This window comes from Carassius gibelio, chromosome B19 (assembly GCF_023724105.1).
Source record: "Carassius gibelio isolate Cgi1373 ecotype wild population from Czech Republic chromosome B19, carGib1.2-hapl.c, whole genome shotgun sequence".
Classification (NCBI taxonomy): domain Eukaryota; kingdom Metazoa; phylum Chordata; class Actinopteri; order Cypriniformes; family Cyprinidae; genus Carassius; species Carassius gibelio.
The window spans coordinates 36,794,959-36,805,849 of NC_068414.1; the positions used below are offsets into that span (position 1 = coordinate 36,794,959).

At 48.1% G+C, this 10,891-nt stretch overlaps 1 protein-coding gene across 3 annotated transcripts in view; it reads right to left on the bottom strand.

Annotated features, from left to right (window-relative positions):
• LOC127978612 (ectonucleotide pyrophosphatase/phosphodiesterase family member 2-like) overlaps positions 1 to 10,891 on the bottom strand; it is a 34,818-nt gene extending 23,927 nt beyond the window's left edge. Inside the window, exon 1 of one of the 3 annotated variants that reach the window (XM_052583397.1) lies at positions 10,749 to 10,891. In XM_052583397.1, coding sequence (XP_052439357.1) covers positions 10,749 to 10,766 — 18 coding nt within the window. In that variant the 5' untranslated portion in view covers positions 10,767 to 10,891. Of the gene's footprint in view, positions 1 to 9,141; positions 9,251 to 10,748 lie in introns of those variants that run through there. The other 2 variants (XM_052583396.1, XM_052583399.1) reach the window with 2 other exon arrangements.

Below are 10,891 nucleotides of genomic sequence, written 5' to 3' on the forward strand. Positions count from 1 at the left end.
TCAATGCTTGTTACCACATGGTTGTAATTCCTGAACGCTTCGGAGTACAGACATAACGTTGGTTCTTTTTTAAAGACGACACACAGCAGACTAATAAAAAATAAATACGTTTACAGTAAAGATAATGGAGAATACTTAATGTCTAACCAAGTTGTGTTCCAAATTTTAAGTTGATGTCACAAAAATTGTGGTTCCTGTAAGATTTTGTTTGGGTGCAATACCAAAAACAACCACTGGGTTTATCTGATGCAGTTTTCAATCCTTTTCTGTCACAATATCAACCATGTTTTTAGATGTGCTATATAAATAAAATTGAACTGAACTGAACAATATCACTTCTGTTTCAGACACCAAATATGGAATCTTGACTGTCAGACCTTTCCATATGTTTTGTCAAGTTTACAAAAATATTCGATTTTCTTAAACACAAGCCACAAAATAGTCTATATGTATTTATATCTATAAGTATTTAAATTTTTATATCTTGATTTATAACTCTAAAAGTGTGATGTATCCCCTGAGATAAAAACATTTAGAGACAGATTACAAAAAAAGTATGCATGTAATTAATAATATATAAATGTTAACCTAATAAGCTAATGCTGTAACGGATTAAAAAAAAAAAATTCTATTCATTCCTCCCCATATGAACTTGTGAAGGGTATTGAAGAGAGAGGACTCAAATGCGAGGGCAAAATGACAGTCTTTAATCCAACAAAGGAAAGCCACAGGAAAATCCAACTAAGGAGTACAAAGATGAAAACTAAGGAAGACCCGAAGGCTGGGTTAAACTAACACAGGAAACCTCCGTGGCAGGAACAACCAGAAGGCTGGCGAGATGGAGGCTTTGACTGGGCTCAGGGGAGAGCCGGGGATCGGAGCTCGCAGTGCGGAGCGGCCGCGGCGAAGAACAGCAGGTAAGGTTCTGTGGGGTATAATGGGTGAGCACAGAGATGTACAGGTAACGATAGTAGACAACTAACTTCACCCCAACTAGACAGGACAGGACGAGACCAACAGCTAACACGGACGCCAAAGGCAACGGCTTCATACGGAAGTAACAATCTGACAATGAGACACGGGAACGAGAGGGTAGAAGTAGCCCAAATAACAAGGCAAGATGAGAACCAGGTGGAGGGGGAATTATCTTAATGAGAAGTGAAGACAGCTGTGACACAGAAGCGAAGAGCGAGGGAGACAGGAGGGGAAAAACCAGCAGGGGGAGACAGAGGGAGAAGAAGAGAGAGATAGAGACAGGATCATGACAAGACCATGACAGTACCCTCTCCTCAAAGAGCGCCTCCAGGCGCTCCAGCGGGGAAATGCTGGCGAGACCGGAGGAAATCATCAATGAGCGAGGGGTCCAGGATATCCTTAGGGGAGACCCAACTCCTCTCCTCAGGACCATACCCCTGCCAATCGACTAAGTATTGGTATCCACGACCCCGACGCCGCCTATCTATGATCCTGCGGACGGTGTAGACCGGGGAGTCTTCGATACGAACGGCAGAGAAGGACGTGGGAGGGGGGGAGCGAGAGGTCGGTTTAATGCAGGAGACGTGAAACACCGGGTGAACACGACGAAGATTATGCGGCAACCGGAGTTTGACGGCGACAGGGTTAACGACCTTGACAATGCGGAACGGCCCGATGAAGCGGGGAGCCAGTTTACGGGAGTCAGACTGGAGGGGTAAATTAGATGTAGAAAGCCAAACCCTCTGACCCGCGGCATAGCGAGGACTCTTGACACGCGATTTATTGGCAGCCACGCACATGCGTCTCTTAGAACGACAAAGTGCGGATCTCACCCTCTTCCAGGTTCGTTTACAGCGACTGATAAAGGTCTGAACGGACGGGCAGTGCGAATCGGTCTCTTGGGACGAAAATAAGGGCGGTTGATAACCGAGGCAACATTGAAAGGGAGAGATACCAGAGGCCGAGGAGGGGAGGGAATTATGAGCATACTCAGCCCAGGAAAGCTGTTCGACCCAAGATGAGGGATTGCGAAAGGCTAGACTGCGGAGCATGCGGGCAACAATCTGATTGGCTCGCTCGGCCTGGCCGTTAGTCTGTGGGTGAAAACCCGAGGAAAGGCTAGCAGTGGCCCCTATGAGACGGCAAAATTCTCTCCAGAACTGCGAGGCGAATTGCGGACCCCTATCGGACACGACGTCGGTGGGCAACCCGTGATACTTAAACACATTATCAATCATAATCTGGGCCGTTTCCTTCGCAGAGGGCAGTTTGATAAGAGGAATGAAGTGCGCCGATTTTGAGAAGCGGTCGACTACCGTCAGGATGACAGTCTTGCCGGCTGAGGGCGGAAGACCGGTGATAAAGTCGAGAGCTATATGGGACCACGGGCGAGAGGGAACAGGTAGCGGTCGGAGAAGACCAGCAGGCGGAGAGTTGCCTGCTTTGGTTTGGGCACAGACAGAGCAGGCAGCGATAAAGCGGCGCGCATCGCGTTCTAAAGAGGGCCACCAGAAACGCTGGCGGATAAATGCGACAGTGCCTCGAGCACCGGGATGAACCGCTAGTCTAGAAGAATGGGCCCATTGAAGAACCGCTAATCGTGTGGGAATTGGGACAAAGAGGCTGCCCCTAGGGCAGTTACGGGGAGTAGCGACGTGAGAGAGAGCGCGTTTAACCTGTCTCTCGATCCCCCAGACCGTAGCCCCCACCACCCGACCGGAAGGGATAATCTCCTCCCGGGGGGTGCGGCCGATCGAGGGATCGAAGAGTCGAGACAACGCATCTGGTTTACCGTTCTTAGAGCCCGGACGGTATGAAATGACAAAATCAAAACGCGTAAAGAAAAGGGCCCAGCGAGCCTGACGCGAGTTCAATCTCTTGGCGGAGCGAATGTATTCTAAATTGCGATGATCCGTGAAAACAATAAAAGGAACAGAGGATCCCTCTAACCACTGCCGCCACTCACCCAATGCCAGGCGGATGGCGAGGAGCTCTCGATTCCCGACATCATAATTACGTTCAGCGGGGGAAAGGCGGTGGGAGAAGTACGCGCAAGGGTGTATCTTATTATCCGACGCTGACCGCTGGGAAAGAACGGCTCCCACCCCCACCTCGGAGGCATCGACCTCAACGATAAACTGTCTTGAGCTATCTGGGGTGCGGAGGATGGGTGCGGACGTAAAAAGGGTCTTTAGCCGGTCAAACGCCTCCTGCGCAGAACCGGACCAACTGAAACGAGACTTAACCGAAGTGAGGGCAGTGAGTGGCGCGGCCACCTGACTGAAGTTGCGTATAAAGCGGCGATAAAAATTAGCAAAACCGAGAAAGCGCTGTAGCGAGACACGAGACTCAGGGACGGGCCAATCGAGCACGGCCTGGACCTTGGTAGGGTCCATTTTGATCCCCTCTGCCGAGATAACGGAGCCTAAAAACGTTATAGACGAAGCATGAAAGGAGCACTTCTCGGCCTTAACGAAGAGTCGATTCTCAAGCAAACGTTGGAGAACGCGGCGAACGTGCTGCACATGAACCTGGAGAGAGGGCGAAAAAATCAAAATGTCATCGAGATAGACAAAAACGAATAAATTGAGCATATCCCGAAGGACGTCATTGATCAGAGCCTGAAAGACAGCGGGGGCGTTAACCAATCCGAAGGGGAGGACCCTATACTCGAAGTGGCCGAGGGGCGTGTTAAAGGCGGTCTTCCACTCGTCCCCCTCCCGAATGCGTACGAGATGGCGTTACGTAGGTCGAGCTTGGTAAAGACCTTTGCCCCCTGCAGGATATCGAAGGCTGAGGACATCAGTGGCAAGGGGTAACGATTCTTAATCGTGATGTCGTTCAGCCCCCGATAATCAATGCATGGGCGTAAAGAACCGTCTTTCTTCTTAACAAAAAAGAATCCGGCGCCGGCAGGCGACGAGGACGGAACGATTGTGCCGGCGCTGAGAGACTCAGATAAATAATTCTCTAAAGCCTCCCGTTCGGGAGCAGAAAGAGAATAGAGCCTACCCCGAGGGGGCGTGGTCCCCGGGCGGAGATCAATAGCGCAGTCATACGGACGGTGGGGCGGAAGAGACATGGCTCGAGAACGGCTGAAAACCCCTCGCAAATCGTGATACTCCTCCGGAACCCCAGTCAGATCTCCCGTCTCCTCCTGCAACACAGAAACAGAAGACACGGGGGGAACAGCCGAGGCTAAACACTTAACATGACACGACAACTTCCAAGACAAAACAGACCCCCTAGCCCAGTCAATGTGTGGATTGTGAAGTTCTAACCACGGGTGCCCCAGTACTAAAGGGGTAAAAGGAGACTGAAAAATTAAAAAGGAAACTGTCTCTTTATGGTTGCCAGAAATGGTTAGAGTTAATGGGATAGTCTGTTTCTGTACCCTAGGTAGGGCGCTGCCATCAAGGGCAAATAAAGAGGTGGAGTCTCTTAGCGGTGTGAGCGGAATACCTTGTTGGAGCGCCCACTTCTCATCCAAAAAGTTTCCCTCGGCCCCAGAGTCGATCAAGGCCGCACAGGAGGCTGACGACCCCGCCCACTGGAGATGCGCTGGAAGTATCGTGCAGGAAGTGGAAGGAATGGTCTTAGTGGTAGCGCTCGCCAGTAACCCTCCTCCTACTGGCGAGCGTTGGCTTTTACCGGACACGAAAATACAAAGTGAGAGGCACTAGCACAGTACATGCAGAGGCGGTTAGAGATCCTCCTCTGACGCTCCTTAGGCGAAATACGCAGGCCACCCAGCTGCATGGGCTCCGGTTCTGAGTGGGAGGGGCTGACTCGAGGCGGCGAGAAGAGACTCTCCTCTAGGCGATGAGCACGACGGCGCTGATCAAACCGTCTCTCCACCCGGATGGCCAGGTCGATAAGGTCGTCGAGCCGGGCGGGGATTTCACGGACGAGGACCTCGTCCCGCACCTCTGGAGACAAGCCCTCCAGGAAGCGAGCAGTCAGTGCGGGTTGGTTCCACCCACAGGTGGTAGCGAGGGTCCGGAACTCAACGGAGAAATCCGGCACGGATCGTCTTCCCTGCCGGAGTGTGGAAAGCCGACGGGACGCCTCCTCTCCGTAGGCGGAACGGTCGAAGACCCGGATCATCTCCTCCTTGAAGCGCTCAAAGGTTGAGGTGCACTCTGCCTCCGTCTCCCAGTTGGCCGTTCCCCATTCGCGAGCCCGCCCGTGGAGGAGTGACAGAACGAAAGCCACCTTGGCCCTCTCCTTAGCATATGTAACGGGCTGAAGCGAGAAAACCACCTCACACTGGGTAAGGAAAGCGCGGCACTGAGTTGGCTCACCCGAATAGACCGGAGGATTGTTTATCCGAGGCTCCGTCTGACCCGGAGGAGAATAAGAGGCGGAAGGCTGGAGACGCAGGTTGTGGACCTGGCTGGACAGCTCGGACATTTGGGCAGCCAAAGAACCGACGGCGTGTCGGGTAGCGGAGATGTCCTCCTCATGCCTCCCGAGGAGGACGCCCTGGTGCTCAACGGCGGTCTGGATCGGACTGCCACTCGCTGAGTCCATCGTGGTCAGATTGTTCTGTGAAGGGTATTGAAGAGAGAGGACTCAAATGCGAGGGCAAAATGACAGTCTTTAATCCAACAAAGGAAAGCCACAGGAAAATCCAACTAAGGAGTACAAAGATGAAAACTAAGGAAGACCCGAAGGCTGGGTTAAACTAACACAGGAAACCTCCGTGGCAGGAACAACCAGAAGGCTGGCGAGATGGAGGCTTTGACTGGGCTCAGGGGAGAGCCGGGGATCGGAGCTCGCAGTGCGGAGCGGCCGCGGCGAAGAACAGCAGGTAAGGTTCTGTGGGGTATAATGGGTGAGCACAGAGATGTACAGGTAACGATAGTAGACAACTAACTTCACCCCAACTAGACAGGACAGGACGAGACCAACAGCTAACACGGACGCCAAAGGCAACGGCTTCATACGGAAGTAACAATCTGACAATGAGACACGGGAACGAGAGGGTAGAAGTAGCCCAAATAACAAGGCAAGATGAGAACCAGGTGGAGGGGGAATTATCTTAATGAGAAGTGAAGACAGCTGTGACACAGAAGCGAAGAGCGAGGGAGACAGGAGGGGAAAAACCAGCAGGGGGAGACAGAGGGAGAAGAAGAGAGAGATAGAGACAGGATCATGACAAGACCATGACAGAACTTAGATTTTTTTTAAAAACATTAGAAATACAACATCATTCAACATGATCATTCCGAGTGGTACTGTCTTTGGCTTGTGAGAAGGAAGCAAAGAATAGTGAGCGATCTATAACTGTGGCTGTGATATCTGAGATCCAAACTCTCGCACCTGTGCGATTCCCCCTTTCCACAAAATATACTACATGCACTGAATGAATGGAACTTCACTGTGCAATGAGCACTGACGATTCACTGAGCACTTGAACTCTTAATAATAAACACCATTCTGAATTCACCTTTACCTCTGTGACCCGAGTCATACCTGACAGAAGGCTTGACCGAAACTTAAAAAAGGATGAATTCAGCGCAACCAGAAGACAGCTCTTCCGCTAATCCTACTCCCACGTTGGTGTACATGGCAAGCTCGATATACCAACCAGCACCCTTCTCCGGTAGGGAGGAAGATTGCAATGGGTTTCTACTACAATGTTCACTCGCACTGGAACAGCACGCGCACCAGTACGCTACAGAAAGATGTAAGATTTCATTTATTATACAGCAATTGTCTGGACAAAAAATGCAAGTCGATTCCCAACGGCTATCTCCTGAAGAACAAAATTGTCATAGAGAACAGAGGTTATGTCTGTACTGCGGGGTAAGGGACCATTTCATACGTACCTGTCCATCTCGTCCTCCACGGTTAGTGGTGAGTGCGGTCCTTCCTCAATCTTCTGTGTCAACCCCACTAACCATTTCAGTGAATTTGAAGTTTAGAGGCCTCGATGTCGAGGCTACCCCAGCAGCAGCTATTTTTTTTTATTTGTTTCTAAAAAGGATGGAGGGTTGAGACCATGCATTGACTACAGAGCCTTGAATAAAATAACGGTAAAGTTCAGCTATCCTATTCCATTAATCCTAACTTCCCTCGAACAGCTCAGGGATGCCCGTATCTTCTCAAAGCTGGATTTACGAAGCGCATACAACCTGATCAGAATCAGAGAAGGAGATGAGTGGAAGACGGCCTTCATCACCCCTGCTGGCCACTACGAATATCTTGTGATGCCGCATGGCCTAGTAAACGCTCCATCCGTCTTCCAGAGTTTCATGGACGAAGTCCTACGTGAGTACCTGAACCAATTTGCTCTTGTTTACATTGATGACATCCTCATTTATTCCCCGAATGAAAAAGACCACCAGTGCCATGTGGCCAAAGTATTTCAACGACTTCCCCTTATTTGTAAAAGCCGAAAAGTGTGTCTTCCATCAGCAGTCCATTAAGTTCCTCGGCTACATGATTAACATGGAGGGGGTAAAGATGGACAACAAGAAGACCCAAGCCATTACCTCATGGCCTACTCCAAAGACCATCAAGGAACTGCAAAGGTTTTTGGGTTTCACCAGTTTCTACCGGAGATTTATAAACCAGTATAGCATGATTACTGCCCCACTTACCTCTCTCTTAAAGGGAAAACCCAAGGTATTCAACTGGACCCCCGAGGCTGAGCAAGCTTTCCAGACGCTGAAAGAGGTGTTTACCACAGCTCCCTTATTACAACACCCAGATCCTGAAAAAAGATTTATAGTGGAAGTGGAGGCCAGGTGGGCTCTTTTCTTCACTAGATTTCATTTTCAGATCGCTTATCGCCCTGGATCCAAGAACATCCGAGCAGATACCCTGTCATGACTTTACACCATGGAGGAGAATCCAGAGGATCTTTCCCACCAAGTTGTTTGTAAATCCTATTCGATGGGACGAAGATGAAATGAAAATGAAATGCTCAGAGAACAAGCTCAACATCAACCCATGCAACCCGCATGCCCACCGGGAAGGACGTTTGTACCCGAGGATCATCACAAGGCTCTGATCTCCCAGGTACATTCCTCAGTGGGGACAGGCCACCCAGGGGTAACAAAACTCTTGCTTCTCTGCAGCACAAATATTGGTGGCCAGGCATGCAGGAGGATGTGCAGGAATTCATTATAGGATGTATGCTGTGTGCCATAACCAAGGTCCCACGACATCTACCCACAGGAAAGCTGGTACCCTTACCTATTTCTCATCACCCATGGTCTCACATTCGGGTAGATTTCGTCATGGATCTCCCAGTTTCTGATGACAAGACATGCATTCTAGTTGCCATTGACAGATTTTCCAAGGCATGCAAACTAATCCCTTTACGAGCTCTTCTCACAGCCTTTGAGACTGCTGAACTATTGTTTGAACAAATGTTTAGGAACTTTGGTATCCCATAAGACATCGTCTCCGGAAATTCATCGTTTCCCTGTTAAATGTAACTGTCAGACTCCCTTCCGGTTATCATACCCATGCCAACGGACAAACGGAATGCAAAATCCAAGACTAACCTCACTCTGTTTCAGTGTGTTTTGGCTATCAACCCCCACTCTTTCCCTGGTCAGGTGAACCTTCAGAAGTCCTAGCAGTCAATACTTGGTTCCAAAACAGTGAGAGAGTTTGGGACCAGGCCCACCAGCATCTCCAACAAGCAGTGAACCGGCAGCAACGCTTTGCTGATCTCCACCAAAGAGCAAATCCCACGTACCAACCTGGTCAGCTAGTATGGCTTTCTACCCGAGATATCCGCATAAGAAAACCCTGTAAAAAACTCAGCCCAAAGTATATTGGACCCTTCCCCATGGAACGCCAAGTTAATCCTGTCACGTACCGTTTACAATTACCTGCTCTGTATAGGATACACCCCACCTTTCATGTGTCCTTGTTAAAACCCCATCACGCTCCTGTCTCTGTTCCCTCCACAGACCCAGGGGGTAGTGTAAGGGATCTGGCAAGCCCGGGCCCCACCAATCACCAACGCTCTCAATCACCTGACTATTAATCAGCCACGTATCACGGAACCAATCAAGAGCACTATAAATACACTCACCCACAACTCAGTTCCCTGTCAAGCCTCCAACAGGAAAGATCCTTGCAGTTGTCTCCCAGTGCCTTCAAGTCAGACGTAACGTATACTCACCTCAGTGTTACACTAACCTGTGTTCTTGTTCTGCTGTTCCCAGGACTGTGGATCACCGTGCGATGCCATGTGATTCTATGGTTGCTGTATTCTTCAATGATCATTCCGAGTGGGTACTGTCTTTGGCTTGTGAGAAGGAAGCAAAGAATAGTGAGCGATCTATAACTGTGGCTGTGACATCTAAGATCCAAACTCTCACACCTGTGTGATTTCCCCCGTTCCACGAACTATACTACATGCACTGAATGAAAGGAACATCACTGTGCCACGAGCACTGACGATACACTAAGCATTTGAACTCTTAATAATAAACACCATTCTGAATTCACCTTTACCTCTGTGTCCCGAGTCATACCTGACACATATATTATGAACACCTTTATAATGCATTATGCACAAAGGATTTAAGTTTATTTTTTTATTGAATCATTTTTCCAGGATTCCATAAGTTTTAAGAGCTCAGTGTTATTCATGGTTCCTACTAACTTTAATCAATTAATCTTGTTCCTGATTAACTGGAAAAGCATATTTTAAACATTTTTACATTATTTTATTACAATTCTTTATATTAGACAGAATGAATAGTAAAATATTTTAGAGCTTGGCATAACTAGAGAAATATATATTCATTATAGAAATGCCCATGTGGTTTAGATTAGATTTTGTATGTTTTCCATGACTGTTAGGAACAGGTTGATTTTTAGTCATTTTAGTTTTAAGTTTATAGAGAGCCCCAGCGGGCCCCGGAGGACGAGGAGCTCTGGTTCACAGCAGTAATGATGTAAATTTGAGCGGTGTGGGTTACATGTGTGTAAAGGGTTAAGAGGGTGCTGGGACGCGATGGGACAGGACTCATCACGCTGGAGATCTGATCTGAATGCATTGATGCAATGTATTGGATGGAAGCATCTGCAAAATGCATGAATGAAAAATGAAAATAATAACACAAAATCTAATCTAATCAGATCAACTGCCTCCTAAAAGCAGTGAGCATTAATTAATACAGCCAAACTAGAACTGTTGATGCGTGGCAGTGTTTGTCCTCTAACATACTACATAAGTAGTAATAATTTTGTTTTTTAATGTCTCTTTCTCTTTAGTTATCTTACTTCATTTCAGTTTGTTATTTTATTACTTAAAGTTAAAATAAAAGTAAATGTGAAATTGACAACTAGCTGAAATAAGTTCAAATTTGATTCATTTCAATTTGATTTTGATTATTTATTTATTTTTATTTACTATAATAGCCCTGAATCTCATATATTTTATGATATAACCTGAGTTATTATGAATCTTACTAAAGAACCTTATAAATAGACTGATTTCAATACAAGATAAAGTTGTATACTCATTCATCTGCCTCTGATAACCTCTCAGATTGTGTGTGTGTGTGTTTTATTGTGTTTTTCTGCTGTGGGACAGAGATGTGCACACACAGGACAGTTCGATAGTTTGTATTTACACACCAGCTTGCGAAATCTGCCCAGCAAAACGACCAGCACAGACATTTATTCCAGAACTTATCAAAGAACTGCGACACTGTTGCGTTTCGTCTGTTCTCAGCTCGTGTCGTGTCATTGCGCGTTATAGCGGCAGTGAGAATGTGTTTTCATCGCAATCTTACCAGTTTTCCCACGCTCATGATTCCTGATAATCCTGCTGCTGAGTGATAGCGCTGCTCGTGCTCCGCTGCTGCGCGCCCACGGGTCTCTGCGCGTGAACCCGGCGCGTGACCGCGACCGCTGCGCTGCGCATGTGCTGAGAAAG